The 16770-nt window shown below is 52.9% G+C and overlaps 1 protein-coding gene across 2 annotated transcripts in view; it reads left to right on the forward strand.

Annotated features, from left to right (window-relative positions):
• The window catches only part of CTNNBIP1 (catenin beta interacting protein 1), a 62084-nt gene that overhangs the window by 24054 nt on the left and 21260 nt on the right, over positions 1 to 16770 (forward strand). For both annotated transcript variants that reach the window (XM_031001020.3, XM_019010773.4), the window contains exons 2-4: positions 8330 to 8414; positions 14213 to 14332; positions 15024 to 15114. In XM_031001020.3, coding sequence (XP_030856880.1) covers positions 14237 to 14332; positions 15024 to 15114 — 187 coding nt within the window. In that variant the 5' untranslated portion in view covers positions 8330 to 8414; positions 14213 to 14236. The remainder of the gene's footprint in view (positions 1 to 8329; positions 8415 to 14212; positions 14333 to 15023; positions 15115 to 16770) is intronic.

Below are 16770 nucleotides of genomic sequence, written 5' to 3' on the forward strand. Positions count from 1 at the left end.
GAAATGCACCCAGTCTGAAATGTCAGCGGCACCCTGCTGAGAAGTGTTCCCAGTGATTCGGGGCAGCACTCAGACTGTGGAAGCAAGGTCCCCTCCCGGCTCTCTGTCCCTTATCATTCCTCTGAGCCAGCTGGGGACTGACGGGCAGCTGGGAGAGAAGAGACGAGAAGCTGAGGGTATTAAAAGCCTTTGAATTCTTACTGTTTATTTTTACTCCCATCCCCCATCCTGTAACAAAAAGCATTTACTTACATGGTCTGTGTCATTTTCTTATCTCGTTAGTATAGTAACTAGAATTTATTGAGCCTTTGCTGTATACCAGGCACTCACTGGGCCAAGTGCTTTTTTTTTTTTTTTTTTTCCTCAAGATAGAGTTTCACTCTTGTTGCCCAGGCTGGAGTGCAATGGCACAATCTTGGCTCACCACAACCTCTGCCTCCCAGATTCAAGCGATTCTCCTGCCTCAGCCTCCTGAGTACAGGCATGCACTACCAACACGGCTAATTTTGTATTTTTAGTAGAGACAGGGTTTCTCCATGTTGGTCAGGCTGGTCTTGAACTCCCAACCTCAGGTGATCCACCCGCCTTGGCCTCCCAAAGTTCTGGGATTACAGGTCTGAGCCACCGCGCCTGTCCTCTTTTTTTTTTTTTTTTTTTTAAGAGACTGGGTCTTGCCCTGTCACCTAGGCTGGAGTTTAGTGGCATGATCACTGCTCACTGCAGCCTTGATTTTCCAGGCTCAAGCGATCCTCCCACCTCAGCCTCCGGAATAACTGTGACTGCAAGTGCATGCCACCACACCTAGCTAACTTTTGTATTTTTTGTAGAGACGGAGTCTCATTATGTGCCCAGGCTTCAAGTGCTTTCTTTGTTTGTTATCTCATTTTCACAACCTGCCCTTGAGGTAGGTGCTGTTATCACCCCCTTTCTACAGAAAAGGAAACAAAGGCTCAGAGATGGAAAAGCCTCTTAAAGTCTAAAATTCAGCTCGTGATTGTCCCCCAAAATTGTTCCACTTGCTTCTCCCCATCTCAATTGATAGGAATGTCGACCTTCAGCCACTTAGACTGAAAACCCGGGAGCCGTCACCATTGCCCCCACATCCCACAGTGCGCTCCCTGGTGATCCTGTTGTCTGCCTGTGCCACGAGTCCCCACCTGGCTGCCTTGAACCCTCACCCTCTGCTGCTGCCCCCTCACCTGAGACACCAGCAGATCTGCCTGGATTCCTGCCACGGCCTCTACTCTGGCCCTGGGCCTGTCTCCATTCAACAGTCAGGTGGTCCTGCTGGACCCCGAGTCAGACCAGCCATTCCTCTGCTCCCAGCTCCCGGCTGCCCTTGTGACACAGGCCCTGTCCCCTCTTCTGCCTGGGCCTGTTCCACCGCAGCCCCACCCCAGTGCTGGCCTCCAGCCGCCCCTGTGCCCCCACCATAGGGCCTCTGTCCAGCTCTGCTCCCCAACTCCCTCCCTCACCGTCTTCCCGTCTTTGCTCAGGAAGGGCCCGCTGCCCACCCCCACACTCCTGTTCCCACTCACCCGCGGGTTGGCCCCAGCACCTGTCTTTTTCTTGTGTGCTAAGGATTTCCCCATCACTCGTGTTTTATTGTCTGCCCTCCCCTCTCTAGGATGTACATAGGCATTTGGGGCTGGTTTTTCTCTGATGTGTTCCAATTCATAGCAAATGCTTCTCATCCTCCCATGACAGCACCTTCCTCTTCCTCAGGGTTCCTTGGGCAGCTGACTCTGAACTGGTGACCAGGTCCCCTTGGCTCCCACACCTTGTCCTGGTTGTGACCTGCTAGATAGAAGCTTTGCCTGTGGGTCTGGGTGGCTCTGGGCAGCCTGAGTCTTCCTTTCAGATCCTGATTTCTGTTGGGAGGCCTGGGGCTGGGCAGCTCTCGGGGATTAAGGCCTGGCTGTCTTCCCTCCTCCCTTGAGCTGTGGGGTCTACAATGGTGCTCTCTTCCTCCCCAGACTCCCCTGCCCCAAGGGCTGCCATGGCCCCTGGTGAAAGCCTGGCTGGCTGCCGGCTGATCTCTCCCTCCCTGCTGTGGGCTGGGGAGTGTGCCTGGAGCCATTCCCAGGAAAGGGCATCCAGTTAACTGAGCTTAGCTGGTCCTCCCCTCTGGCCCAGTCCCGTTGCCCCCGCTCACTGCCCAGCAGCTGTTGGGTCCCTTGTACCCCGGCTCTGCCTACAGGCCCAGCCACAGGCAATCTGCTGGCCCAGGTGCCCTCCCCCTTCCACGGGAGCCTTTTCTGTGCCTCTGCCTCACTCTCCCCTTCCTCTGCTCCCTGCCCTCCTCCTCCTTCCTCCTTCCCCATGGATTCCCTCCCTCCTGCCCACAGCATCTTCAGACTCCCGTTCCCCCACCTTCTTCCTCCTTGACTGTTTGGGTGGTGACCTCCCCTGAGCTCCCCCGGCACCGTTAAGTCAGCCGACCCACCTGGAGGAGGCAAAGCCGAGGTTAAGACTCACCTGAGGCTGAGCACAGCTCTCAGGCAGAGCAAGTGGGGGCCAGGGCACCTGGGAAAGGACAGGCAAGATTCTGCCCCTCTTCTCCCTCTTGCAGGGACCGACAGACTTGACAATGGTGACAGCACTGGGTGAGTACTGAGTTCCAGGAGGACCATGAGGAGGGAGGGAAAGGGTTTCTAGGCAGAGGAAGAAGAGCAGAAGCCACTCATCCTCCCTGCTCTCCTTGCGGGCCTGCCATGCCACACACCAGGTGCTGGATCAGGCTGGCATGGGGTTATTACAGCTACTGAAGCAGCCCCTGTCCTGTTGGAGCATGTGTGTGGGGGGCAGTCCCATGCTTAGTGAGGGCTGTGATGGGGACAGGAGCCTGTGGGGCCTGAGTAGACATGGGATGGGGCAGGTGGACCTCTCCCCTGCCCTGCTCTGCCTCCTTCATAGAAAACCCACCGGTTCCTGCTTCTCGGGAGCAGCTCTCACTGTTCTTGCTCCCTCTCTGCCCTGCACCTGGGCCTCGTGAGGTCCTGCCTGTGGTGTCCCACCTGCCCTTCCACACATCTCACACAGGGCTTCACATGAATCCACCCAGACTCCGGTCTTCCTGGGAGACCACTCTGCCCGAGTCATCTCCTGACCAGGGCCCAATGCCCTCCGCTTGGCAGGTTGGACTTCCTTCCAGAGAGAGGCTCCCCCGGTCCCTGACCTACCCTCCTGCGCCGTCCCGCTGCTGCCACCCAGGCACCTGCTGTTCCTGACTGCTCTGGCTCTGCGTGCCCACAGAAGGCGCCCCCTGCCCTGCAGCTGCCCCACCCGTGCTCGCACGTGTTTTCTTCCTGAGGCCCCCCATTCTCACTCCAGGCCAAGTAGCCCCCAGAAGTGCCCCTGATGTTTCCCGGAACTAGCTTGTCACCGTGTTTCGATTCTGGCCCTGGAACCCTCTGCAAGTGTTCACCGTAGTGCTGACTTGATCCCAAGGGCACGTGCACTTGTGCCATTCCTCTGCTTTTGCGCCTCCATGGGCTTCTCAGTCCCAGCTGTCCAGCCTGTCCTTTGGGGCCTCACCCTGGACATGTGCCAGGCCTCTCCCCACAGCCACAGCCACAGCCCCACTCTTACACTCCTCCTGGCCCTTCTCTACCCAACCAAGCCCCTGCCTGGTTGCTCCCCTTCCTCTCCTGCTTCCCGCTGCTCCACCCCAGCCTCTTCTCCACACCTTGGCCACAGTGGTCTTTTCAAGCTGAGGCTTGACTTCCTTCTGCTGAAACACCTCTTCCCCTCCCCCTGAGTGCCCCTGTGGTCCAGCTCTAACTTGGCCTAAGCCACAACTCTTCCTGCTTCAGGGCCTTCCTACGTGTATGCCACCCCTACCAACTCCTCCTCCTCCTCCAGGCTCCCAGCCGCACATCCCCGAGGCGACTCAAACTTAACCTTCATGTTCTTTGTCTCAGTGTCTGAGATCATTGTTCTGGGTGACTTGACTGGTGTCTGTCTCCCCCTGCTCATTGGAAGCCTCTCATCGCATGTGAGCCGTGGCTCTTTTGCTCACCTGTGTATTCTCAATGCCTGCCGTAGAATAGATGCTCAGTAATTGTTCGCTGAACTTCTGTGTCTTGTGCCTTCCCCTTTCTCTCTACCAGCAAACTCCTGTTCATCCTTCAAGGCCCAGCTCCAGTGACTTCTCCCTGGAGCCATTGGCAGCCAGCCTCTCCCCTGCCTTCCTGCAGAGCTCACTACACCCCTTTGCTCTGCCACTTCCTATGCTGGCTTAAGGCCCTGGGTCTTCTTTCCTCAGGGGCAGATGCTTGGCACAGTACATGATATGTGGTTGGCACTCTAGGAGGTTTTGTGTCTTGACCTAACATATCTTTTTGGCTCATTATCATGTATTATTTGTGTGGTTTTCTCTTTGCCTTGTGTTGTGTGGTTTCCTCAGCCACTCAGTCAACTGGAATGCAGGCTCAGTGTCACGGCCCCAGTTCTGTACCTTGTGCTCCCCAAGCCTGGTTCAGGGCTGTGCGTACCTAGAAAAGTTTCAGTAAATCCTTCTTGAGTCCATTTAGTGTCTACTTAAGGTTGTGGAACCCTTGGCAGTTTGAGAAGCATCTTGACCTTCTTTTTCTCATTCTAGACCAGCTGTATCATTTGCAGGGCTCAGTGCAAGCCCCCTTGTTCAGAAATTATTAAAAATTTCAAGGCTGGGGCCCAGCGTGGTGGCTCACGCCTATAATCCCAGCACTTTGGGAGACTGAGGCGGGCGGATCACCTGAGGTCAGGAGTTTGAAACTAGCCTGGCCAACATGGTGAAATCCGTCTCTACTTAAAATACAAAAAATAGCCGGGTGTGGTGGCGGGCATCTGTAATCCCAGCTACTGGGGAGGCTGAGGGAAGAGAATGGCTTGAACCTGGGAGGCAGAGGTTGCAGTGAGCTGAGATCGTGCCATTACACTCCAGCCTGGGCAATAAGAGAGAAACTCCATTCTCAAAAAAAAAAAAAAAAAAAAAAAAAAATTTCAAGGCTGGGTGTGGTGGCTCATGCCTGTAATGAGAGGCGGAGGTGGGAGGATTGCTTGAGCCCAGGAGTTCAAGACCACCCTGGGCAACATAATGAGAACCTGTCGCTACAAAAAATATAAAAATTAGCCGGGTATGGTGGTGCATGCCTGTGGTTCAGCCATGCAGGAGGCTGAGATGGGTGGATTGCTTGAGCTAGGGAGTTCGAGGCTGCAGTGAGCCATGATTGCACCACTGTACTCCAGCTGGAGCAACAGAGCAAGACCCTCTCTCTCAAAAGAAAAAAAAAAGAATTTAAAGATGGTGAGAGTAGAACAGTAAACCAAGCATGGGGCCCTCCTGAATGCAGGCCCTGTGTGACTGTCCAGGCCTCAGGCCCGGGAAGCCAGCCCTAGTCTCACCTCCACTGAGGGAAGACGTGATAGAGGTCACGATCTATCTCCTTTCTACAGGTGGTGAAATGAAGTGCACAGAAGAGCAGTCACTGGCCTCGCGGTGCACAACCAATCAGTGACAGAGCAGAACTGAAAACTGAATCCAGTTATTGGAGCGTGCTTACTGTCTTACATGGATGGGCCCTGGGGTCCAGGGACTTTGAGCCTCAGTTTCTTCCTCTGTAAACTGGGAACATTGACCTGACTATAAAAATGACAAATATAGGTAATTATTAAAACATCAGGAAGCAATAAATGCTGGCGAGGCTGTGGAGAAATAGGAATGCTTTCACGCTGTTGGTAGTAGTGTGAATTAGTTCAACCCATTGTGGAAGACAGTGTGGCAATTCCTCAAGGATCTAGAACCAGAAATACCACTTGACCCAGCAATCCCATTACTGGGTATATACCCAAAGGATTATAAATCATTCCACTATAAAGACACATGCACACTTATGTTTATTGCAGCACTATTTACAATAGCAAAGACTTGGAACCAACCCAGATGCCCATCAATGATAGACTGGATAAAGAAAACGTGGCACATATACACTGTGGAATACTATGCAGCCATAAAAAAGAATGAGATCGTGTCCTTTGCAGGGACATGGATGAAGCTGGAAGCCATCATTCTTAGCAAACTAACACAGGAACAGAAAACCAAACATCGTATGTTCTCACTCATAAGTGGGAGTTGAACAATAAGAATACATGGACACAGGGAGGGGAACAACACACACCGGGGCCTGTTGGGGGGCTGGGGGCAAGGGGAGGGAGAGCATTAAGACAAATACCTAATGCATGCGAATCTTAAAACCTAGGTGACGGGTTGATAGGTGCCACAAACCGCCATGGCACATGCGTACATACCTGTGTAACCTGCACGTTCTGCACATGTGTCCCGGAACTTAAAGTAATAAATAAATAAATATTTTTAAAATGGCAAATATGCTGCTGTTTGGTTAGCAAAAAATAAAATTAAAAATTAAATGACAAATAGAACAGCTGTCCGTGAATCCCTGGACAGTCCCTATCCTTTGACCCCTTCCCTTGAAGTCAGGAATACAGTGTTCCCCTCTGCTTCTTGGAAGGGTCTGAGCCCTGTAGACAGGAATGATAATTGGCTGTCATGGTAGTAGAAGAAATTAAAGCCCTTCAGAAGTAGAGGAAGGCTCTCTTTCCACTCTTTTCATCTCTTTTTGAAAGAATGTGGGGACTTGGGTGGAAAGTTCCCCAGGATTCCTTGGTATTTTGGTGCTTTGATATCTAGAGGAATAAAAGAGCAATTAATTGCTATAAATGGCCTATTCCCGTAGGGTTAGTCTGACTGTGGAGGCGGTGGCAGTGGTGGGTGACAGCTCTCCTATCCCAGGGCCAGTGCTGGTTAAAGGGACACACAGAACAGAGAGTCAGAGGTTTACAGCGATGTCTGACTTTAGGGGAGGCTTTTGAAATCCTGCTTTCTCTGGAAAACATGTCTTCCTCAGCCCCTTGGGTCATCGAGCAACTTTCTTTTCAGAATTCATTGAAGACAGTGGGTTTCCAAGCTGTCATTGGCCCCACACCTCTCTCAGAACCAGTTTCTCAAAGTATTGTCTGGCAGCCTTTCCCCCACTACAGGGCTGACAGCGGAGAGCCCTGTGGTAGTAGAAGAGTGGGTAGTAAAAGTGGGTGTAAAAGCACCCATTTTTTTTTTTTTTTGAGATGGAGTCTCACACTGTTCCCCAGGCTGGAGTGCAGTGGCGCGATGTCAGCTCACTGCAAACTCTGCCTCCCAGGTTCAACCGATTCTCCTGCCTCAGCCTCCCAAGTAGCTGGGATTACAGGCGCCCGCCACCACGCCCAGCTAATTTTTTGTATTTTTAGTAGATACAGGGTTTCACTGTGTTGGCCAGGCTGGTCTCGAATGCCTGACCTTGTGATCCACCTGTCTTGGCCTCCCAAAGTGCTGGGATTACAGGTGTGAGCCACCGCGCCTGGCAAAATTACGCACCTTTTACAGAACGTGGTTGTCTACCGCATAATATATAATCACAGACCTGTGCCCTCACCATTTATTGGGATGATTGATACATGCCTTGGAGATGTGAGGTACTGGGTCTTGCACCCCAGCAGAGCAGGTGGTGCAGCTGGAGCGGGTGGGCAAGGCTCCCAGCGCCCCTCACAGCCTCCTGCTTCTCCTGTGTCTCCGCCCACTCGGCAATCCATGCTCTTGCTCCATTAACCTGTGCAGGTGACCTGAACGATGAGCTCCTGTGTAGGAGGCAGAAGAAAAGAAGGCAGTGTTCTGAGATTCCTGCCAGAGGTGTATTGGGGGCACGTAGACATGTGGCTAGGCTGTAGGTCTGTGAACAAGCTGTGACTGTGCTTTTCGTGTGTTTCTAGCATGTGTGTTAGTTGATGTTTAGGTACACAACTGAAGCACACAGACACATATACATGCACTGAGCACAGAGGCTGCGGGGTGCTGAGCTACCTGTGCCTCACTTGTCATGTTAGATTTGGTAGGTGGGGCATTCTCTTGTGCAGGTGCAGAACTTGGCCATCAATTTTCCTGGAGTGATGCATTCTGGTCCACAGTGTCTCTGAACACAGTGTCTCAATTAGACTTGGTGACTAAGCCAAGGGGAGCAGGGTGTGTGGTGTTGAGCGGACTGACCTGCTTCGGCCGGAAATGCCAGGCCAGCTGAGCTGCCGTCAGCACCTTATTTATCCCAGAGGTGTGGGTGCGGGTTTCCTGGGCTTGCCAGACACACAGGTATTTCTGGACCACGGCAGAGCCCGGCTCCACGAGCTTCCCGCCAGCGGTTGTGCATCCTCAGCATGGGGCGTGTGCTCCAGGCCCAGCCCTGGCAGCTGCCTGGGCCCTCCCGACTCCTCCCACAACCTGTGTTCTGTGTTTCTACAGGGCGGCACCTTCCTACTTCTGCCCAGCCACAGCCCTCCCCTCACAGTTGAGCACCTGTTTGCCTGAAGTTAATTTCCAGAAGCAGGTAAGGCCCCCAGGGGAAGGACTCTGTAATGTGGCCATACAGTAGTGTGGGGCGGGGGCGGTGAGGAGTCCTCTTGAACGCCAGGCTCCAGGGCTGATCATGAAGTTAGCTCATTGTTACCTTTCACCGTGAGCCCCAGTGATGCTCATTTCTCCAGATGTGTTGGGTCTTCTGGAGAATGTTAGGGTGCTGCTGATTTCTTTTAGGCTAAGACATGTACAGATTCTGGATAATATTTCATATAAGCTCTAGGAACCACCAATTCTATGGCATTGTATTTTTTTTGCAATGTAAACATCATGAAAGTGTAAATTGTACATTTTTAAATGTATTAGAATCTATCACAATGTGTTTTAAAATGGACAAAACAAAAGACGAGTGCAGGGGCTGGAGGCAGCTCGTGTGTCTGAAGGAGCAGCTTTGCTCCCTGGCCTCGCCTGAGCTTACTTGACATCTTCCTAGCAGGTGCAAGACCGCCCTGGGTATAAGTGAATATTCTAACATAGATAAATGTGGATGTTCAAGAGCATTAGCTTCCAGTTTAAAAATAAAAAGGAGTGCAGGTGGCTGTGTTTGTATTCAGGGCCACTCGTGCCTGTCAAAGTGAGGCCAGCTTTCAAAGCTCTTTATTAGAATGGGTTGCATTTCCCAGACAGAGACCCATACAGGGAGCCACAGCCATCCAGCCTCCAACTGCCGCATGTGACTTTCAGCAGTCTTGTTCTCCAGGTCCCTCTTGCACTACCTCCTAATTCTTCTAAAGTGAGATCAACTGCTTAAATGCTGGAGATTACATGGTGGTCGAGATTAGGTCCCTGCAAAGGCTGGGAAGAAGTGTGGCATCTGAGCGTGCCTCTTACAGATGCCCTTGGGTGTCTCCCTGAGAACGTGTTGTGGCCTGTGGAGCCAAGGCCAGTTCTCCCGTTGTGTGGACCTTTCACAGTGGTCAGGAGCCACTTCCTCACCATCCTTTCCTGACCAGCCAAGCTTCCTTCAACAGAGAGGCAGCTCTGAACTGTGTGTGTGTGTGTGTGTGTGTGTGTGTAGCAGGAGTGTGTCTCTGTGTCTAAATTGAAGGTATGTACCTTAATGTCTTTTCATTGTATTTGCCCCAATCAGATGTCATTTTCTGGGATGGCACCCACTTTTTGCAGAATGTGTGGTTGTCTACTACATAATAAATAACCATGGACCTGTCCCCTCACCATTCATTTGGATAGTTAATAGTTGCCTGTTGTTTCTTTTCTGTTTTGTTGTTTTTGTTTTTTGAAATGGAGTCTCACTCTGTCGCTCAGGTTGGAGTGCAGTGGCATGATCTTGGCTCCAGGCAACTGCCGCCTCCCAGGTTCAAGCGATTCTCCTGCCTCGGTCTCCGAATAGCTGGGATTACAGGTGTCCGCCACCTCGCCCAGCTAATTTTTTGTATTTTTTATAGAGACTGGGTTTCACCATGTTGGCCAGGCTAGTCTCAAACTCTTAACCTCAGGTGATCTGCCCGCCTTGGCCTCCTAAAGTGCTGGGATTACAGGCATGAGCCACTGTGCCTGGCCTGTTTCTTTTCATTTTCCTTTTTTTTGGCTCACCTCTGACTTGGGCAGCTAATAGAAATTTTCTTAGGATTTGGAGTGGAAGCGCCACCCCATTTTAGACGCTGGAATGTTTATGGGAATAGCCAAGAGACCATAATTGAGAACCATCATTACTTTTGGTTCTCACGTTCAAGGACTGGATGAATAATTAGTGTGTCTAATTTAGTTGCAGTTTTAGTTTATGTAATTTAAACATAGTTTAATGGAGACCAGTTTTTGATCCCTACAGGGGAAAATAAGATTTCTCAAGTGAAATGAATCTGATGCTTGTCAGAATTGTGGTAAAAATATAATAGCACGTTTGCTTGTATAGGCAACAAACAGAGACATACTTTAATATACTCGTTGAGCACCATGACTGAAATATCTGTATTGTTTGGGTTGATTATGATTTATTCTTTTCAATTATGAGTTTGCTCCACACTGACACCCTTACTGCAGAGGAGAGAATTATGTAAGCCAGTTACGGTGTTTCTGTTTGGGTTGGAATGGGAAGGGTGGGAACATGTGCTCCTGGCTGCATTTCTGCTCCAGATCCAGCCCTGAGTGTGCCCTCTTGTTAGGCAGCAGGGCGGAATCAGCTCAAACTAGAGCTGGAAGAATTCTCCATGACCACGCTTTTTAGAAAAGACAAGTCAAGGGTCTTCTCTGTAGCGAGAAGAACTGTCTCTTGCAGGGAAGTGAGTTGAAGCAGGAGTAGCCTGGCTCCAAAATGCAGGCGCAGACGACACCGCAGGCCCACAGCTGGGCAGCCCAAGCCCTAGGAATCCCAGTGTGAGGTGTCCCCGGGACGGCGAGGCTGCACCAGCCGGGAAGACGGGGCGGCACCTATCAGTGCGAGCTGTTCATAGAAGGCTTGTTGGACAGGGCAACATTCTGTAAAGCCGGCCCCATGGAGGCGGTCTGTGATGGAAGCAGTCTTTGATATGGAACTGACGCTCCTCTGGGAAGCACCTACTGTGTACCTGGACCACTGGCTCCTGGGTGGATGCGGCGGCAAAAACCAGACACCAGTCCTTCCCTGGGCAGGGGTGGCTCTCTGAATGAATAAATAGATCTTGCCCTGGGACCCAGGGCTGGAGTGTGGTTTGTGATAGTACGATTGGAATAGGGGGAGAGCCAGAGCAGGAGTGATCTGCTTCCCACATCGGCTAAGGACTGGTCGGCTCGAACCGGGTGTTCTGGAGCCCTGGGAGAACCTGCTGGGGGTGGGGAGGAAGCAACGCTGGTGCTTTTGTGTTTGGCGACACCTAGTGGCCAGCTCCTTGTATTTCACCCTGTCTCTCACCAGGAGAGAGCAAATGAAAACTAGCCCTTAGGCACAGGACAGAATTGGAAGGTTTTTACTCTTGGAAGCCCTAACTTCCAGCTCAAAGGCTTTACGGAGCATTTCAGATGTTCTTTGGAGAACACAATAGCCCAAAGCCCACTACTTTGAAAGTGTGAGTCCTTTGGAAAAGCTAAATTTGGTTATGGGAGACTGGGTTAGGTACTTGGTCTCTTAACACAATGACATTTGGGCCTAGATGGGTGTGGATATTGCAGAGTGGGAGAAGCTCAGACACCACAGGCTGTTTCACTATTCCATTTAGCCAAGCGGGCAGTATTTATTAAGTGCCTGCCAAGTGCTAGGCTCCCGGAGGACAGGGGTGAGCACAGCAGAGGGGGCCCTGGCCTTGCAGTAGGCAGTGGGCAGAGACAATAAGCAAGTTCTCCAACAGGGCACTTTCAGAAAATCAGGACAGGCGGGCATGGTGGCTCATGCCTGTTAATTCCAATATTTTGGGAGACCAAGGCAGGAGGATTGCTTGAGACCAGGAGTTTGAGACCAACCTGGCTGTGCAACATAACAAGACCTCTACAAAAAAATTTAAAAGTGGCAGGGTGTTGTGGCATGCTTCTGTGGTCCCAGCTAGTTAGGAGGCTGAGGCAGGAGGATCGCTTAAGCCCAGGAGTTCAGGGCTGCAGTGAGTTCTGATCATACCACTGTACTCCTGGGCACCAGAGCAACTGTCAGGGAAGGCTTCCCTAGGAAGGTGCCTTTACGCCAAGACAAAGGATGGAAAGAAGCCAGTTCCTGGCTGAGGGGACACCCAGTACAAAGGCTGCCAGAGGGAAAGAGCTTCTCCGCATGTTCTAGAACGGACGAGTGCCAGGAAGGCAGAGCAAGGGGAAGAGGAAGGAGAGACAGGCTGGAGAGGGAGGCAGGGCTGACAGCGGAGCCCTGGCAGGGTCTTAGCAAGGATTATGAGATGCATTCTCAGGTAGGTTTAAGGTAGGAATGATATCATCTGTTTTGGGGAGGATGAGGTGGGAGGATCACTTGAGCCCAGGAGTTTGAGACCAGCCTGGGCAACATAGCAAGACCCTGTCTCTACAAAAAAATTTTTTTAAATTAGCCAAGCGTGGTGATGTGCACCTGTGGCCCTAGCTTACTCACAAGGCTGAGTTGGGAGGATTGCTAAAGCCCAGCAGGTTGAGGCAGCAGTGAGCTATGATTGCGCCACTACACTCCAGCCTGGGCGACAGAGGGAGACCCTGTGTCAAAAAATAATCAATAATAAGATCATTCTGGCTATTGTGTAGAGAAAAGGACAAGAAAGGAAGTAGGGGGATCATGAGGAGGTTACATAGTAACCCAGATCCAGGTGGCCACTGGGGAAGAGGTGGAGACCGCATCATCATCCATACCCAGGTTCGGGGTGCAAGGTTCACCCCACAAGGCTGTGTGGAGTCCAGCTCCAGATTGGCAGTGCTCCACATCTAGTGAAGTGGAAGGAAGTGAGAATGGGTCAGTGCGAGGAGTGATACCCCAGAACAGAGCTTCCCTGCTCAGCTGCACAGGAAATTATGGCCTTCCCCATGCTGGGATGCAGCCTGGCCCTGGGGAGTGGCTGGGGGTCCTTCTCATCAGAGACCATTCCTGAGGCAGTTTACTCCTCTTTCCTAGCTCCCAGTTATCACTTAGGCCATTTTCTGGGCCCAGGAGGAGGTGGAAGGGGAGCAGACAGAGTAATAGAGTCTGGGCTGTAGGGGTTTAGCAGAAGTTGCTGGAAAGAGACCTATGCCGCATCAAGCATGCAGCTGCTATTAGCCTATTGTGTGCACTTTTAGGATGAGGGCCCCATTAGCTTATGGGGAATGAGCAGTTGACAAGTACCTACAGGGAGGCTGCTGCCCAGGCTCTGGCACATTGCTGAGGCTGCCCTCTGCACAGAGAGCCACCCTGCCTGGGAAAGCCCGCTGGTCCAGAGTTTGCTGGTCCTGGAGGGATGGATGGTGTGAGGAGTGTTCTTGGCCTGCCAGCTTGGTTCCGTGGTTCTCCGAGCGCAGTTCCTTGGCACCAGGGCTGATAAGGCTCCACCCTAGCAGCTGCTGCGTTATTTCTGACTCATCCAGGAGTTACCAGTGTGTAACCCAAGCCCCTCCATACCCAGCTTCCTCTCCTCCAGCTCCTCCTGGAGGGAGGGGGCTCTGGACTTCTCTCCTGGGGACTTTCTACAGGTTAGGTCTCTGCTGCATGTGGACACGCTGCTGGCCTTCCCAGCTGCCTGCAGGAGCTACCCTCTGACAGGTGGGGTGGGTTTGTGAGGGCTGAGGTAGCAAGCCCTGCAACCCTGGGCCAGCGTCTTTCCATTGAGGGACCCCTTGGAGCCCAGCCCAGGAGCCACAACCCTGGCCTCTTAAACTTGTCAGGGGCTTTTGCCGAGGGAGCTGTCTCAGTGTTTGGGGGCTGGGCACTGATCTCACAGTTTCTCGAGCCAAAGGCCCTAACCAGTTGCCTCTGATCCCATCACTTTTTTGCCCCTTGTGGAAGTTCTTCTGAAAACCTGGGACATTTGGGGCTTCATGCACCACGTGTCCTGTGGCTTGTAGCAGGAGCTTTGCTCTGGGGTGATTCACAGGTAGAAACAACCAGCAGTCCAGGTCATCTCAGTTTTCCTGGACCCAGCAGCTTCATGCACAGAGGCAGCAGGCAGGCCAGCCCTTGCAGCGCCTGCTGGAGAACAGAGCTGCTCAGTTCAGCCTGCTGGGACCAGCATGGGTGAGAGAGGAACCCAGCACCTCGCCACCTGCCCCATGCCCCCAGAAGGGAGACTATGGGTGGAAAACGGCTCCTGGGAGGAGTGAGGGTCACTAGCAGGTGTCATTGTCCCAGTATGTCACATCCTGATCTCTTCCCTTTTGATGCTGTTGCTTGCTCTGCAGGAGTCCCCAGAGCCGGGCAGGGGGATGAACCGCGAGGGAGCTCCCGGGAAGAGTCCGGAGGAGATGTACATTCAGCAGAAGGTCCGAGTGCTGCTCATGCTGCGGAAGATGGGATCAAACGTGAGTGCCTGCGGGGTGTCAGGCAGCGGGCCCCCAGGGAGGGTCTCCCAGGGAGGGGCCCTGCTGGGCTATTGGAGGGTGGAGCCACTGCAGCTGCCTCCTGCGGAGCCACGGGCTGAGGAGGGGCCGCTGGGCCTGTGGCTTGGCTCTAGGGCTGCTTCTGGCCCCCCAGGCACAGAGCCCAGCACGTCAAGTTCTGGGGACACCCGACACTGCCGGATTGGGGCCAGGCGGGTGAGGGTCTCAAGGCCCTGACCTTCCTTTTCTCCCCCTCACAAGCCCGAAAGTCTTCTCTCCCAGGGGGCAGCTCAGGGACAACTTGTCAGGACAGGAGCTGAGGGGGCAGCAGGCATGCATGTGCAGGGGTATTTCTCAAAAAGAGTGGAGGGACATGGAATCGCCCCTCAGCCTTCCGGGCAGGACTTGTGTCTTCCACTGGCCCTATACTAGAACAGACCTTAATCTCAGATTCAGTCTGAGTGGCAAAGCCTTTGGACCCCTGGACCAAGTTTAAGGAGGGTGGGAGTGGGGTGTGCTGGCCCTGAAAGCAAAGGGGTCAAATCTCAGAAACAGAAGCCTGAGCAGGGACCAAGCAGGTACCAAGCAGGCCTAGGCGGTGCCTCTAGGGGTGCAGGTGCCTTTCAGGGAACAGGTGCATGCTGCCCCTCACCACAGCTCTCTCACCCTGCAGCTGACAGCCAGCGAGGAGGAGTTCCTGCGCACCTATGCAGGGGTGGTCAACAGCCAGCTCAGCCAGCTGCCTCCGCACTCCATCGACCAGGGTGAGTCGGCAGCAGAGGGGCTGGGGCAGTGGCACAAGTCCCAGGGGCACCGACTTGTGGTTCCCTTAGAAAGCGTAGCTCCAGCCCTCTTTGATGGGTGATCCATGAGACCCAGGGCTGACTAGGAGGGGCTACAGCTCCCTCCACCCACAGAGCTGAGCCAGGAAACCTTCGGAGCCTCCCACCTGATCCCATCTCCTTCCTCAGATGGGAGCCAAAGACTCTACAAGACAAATGGCAGGATCCCTTTCTAAGGCCTGGAAGAGGCAGGAAATGGAGATGTCTGGGGGCCCTCATAACTGCAGAGACTGATTATTGCATTTCTTTAACCTTTGGCCTGACCCCTACCCACCCAGCACCCTGTCCAGGAGAGAGAAACTGCCCTTGTGTGCTAGGACAATGCCGTCACTGTTGTCCTGAGCACAGACCACATTGTGGCTGGTGTGGTCCTGGCTGTGGCCAGGAGGAATGCCCCAAAGGCCTGATGTCTCCGTGCGCCTGAGGGAGTTCTGTCTTTTTGGGGTGACCTCAACAAGTCAGCATGGTAACAGGCAGGATGTGAGTGTTTGTTGTGTAGCAGGCACCATTGTTTCATTCTATTGTAGGTAGCTACTATTTGTATTATTAATACTTCCACTTAACAGGCAAGGAAACTGGGATTTGGGAGCGGTAAGCCACTTGGTCATGCAGCCAGGTGGTTACTGGGGAGTCCCGGGATGTACACCTGTGGCTGAGGAGCGCTTCACTGTCTGCCATCTTGCCCATAACCCACATGGCTACTGGACAGTTCCATGTCCCTTGGCTGCTCAGCAAGGTTCTCCTTCTCTAGAAGGCTTATCATGACACGGAGGCCCAGTATTCTGACCAGCATCTCCATAGAGTCCTTTCCTTTTATTCTCTTTATGCTTTGTTGGAATGATTGGCCATGAAATATTACAACCTGTGGCATGTCCAGACATGAGCGGGCCCCCGAAAGCAGAGTGCTGACAGTTGCGTTTGCTGTGCTTTGAGGCTGGCATGCGGAGCCTGACCTAGATCACCAGCCAGCCCTTGTTCTCCTGGATGTCTTAGGGCTCTGTCCTGGCACAGGGGCCTGTTCCCAAGCACCGATGCTGGGTGTGACCTGGCTTGTGCACCCAACTCAGCAGAAACCTTCCAGGCAGTGGCTCAGGCAGCTCTCTGGGACAGCAGCTCACCACGCACAACCTGCCTGGGTGTGTCTGCCCAGGTGTGCCTCCTGGATCATGCGGCAGCCTGTTCTGTGTGGCGTCGGCTCCCGCCCCATCCTGGGATCTCTTGGGTGAGGTCTCTTCTCTTCCAGGGCTAATCTGAGTTTCTAGCATGGCACCCTCTATCATGGCTTCTGACTCATGTCAACCTGAAACCTTCAGGCTTCTGAGTCCCTGGGGACTCACCTTCCTTCCCACTTAGTCTTGGTCACTGAGTTAACCTGAATTTGAGCTGGGATGGTAAGAAAGCCTCCAGTTGAATACTGTTGGGAAAAAATCAAAATAGGAGACATCAAAATGTAGGACCATATGTCAGTATAAAAAGCAGCAACAGGCCGGGTACGGTGGCTCACACCTGTAATCCCAGCATTTTGGGAGGCCAAGGCAGGTGGATTACCTGAGGTCAGGAGTTCTAGACCAGCCTGAC

This window comes from Gorilla gorilla, chromosome 1, assembly GCF_029281585.2.
Source record: "Gorilla gorilla gorilla isolate KB3781 chromosome 1, NHGRI_mGorGor1-v2.1_pri, whole genome shotgun sequence".
NCBI classification, from domain to species: domain Eukaryota; kingdom Metazoa; phylum Chordata; class Mammalia; order Primates; family Hominidae; genus Gorilla; species Gorilla gorilla.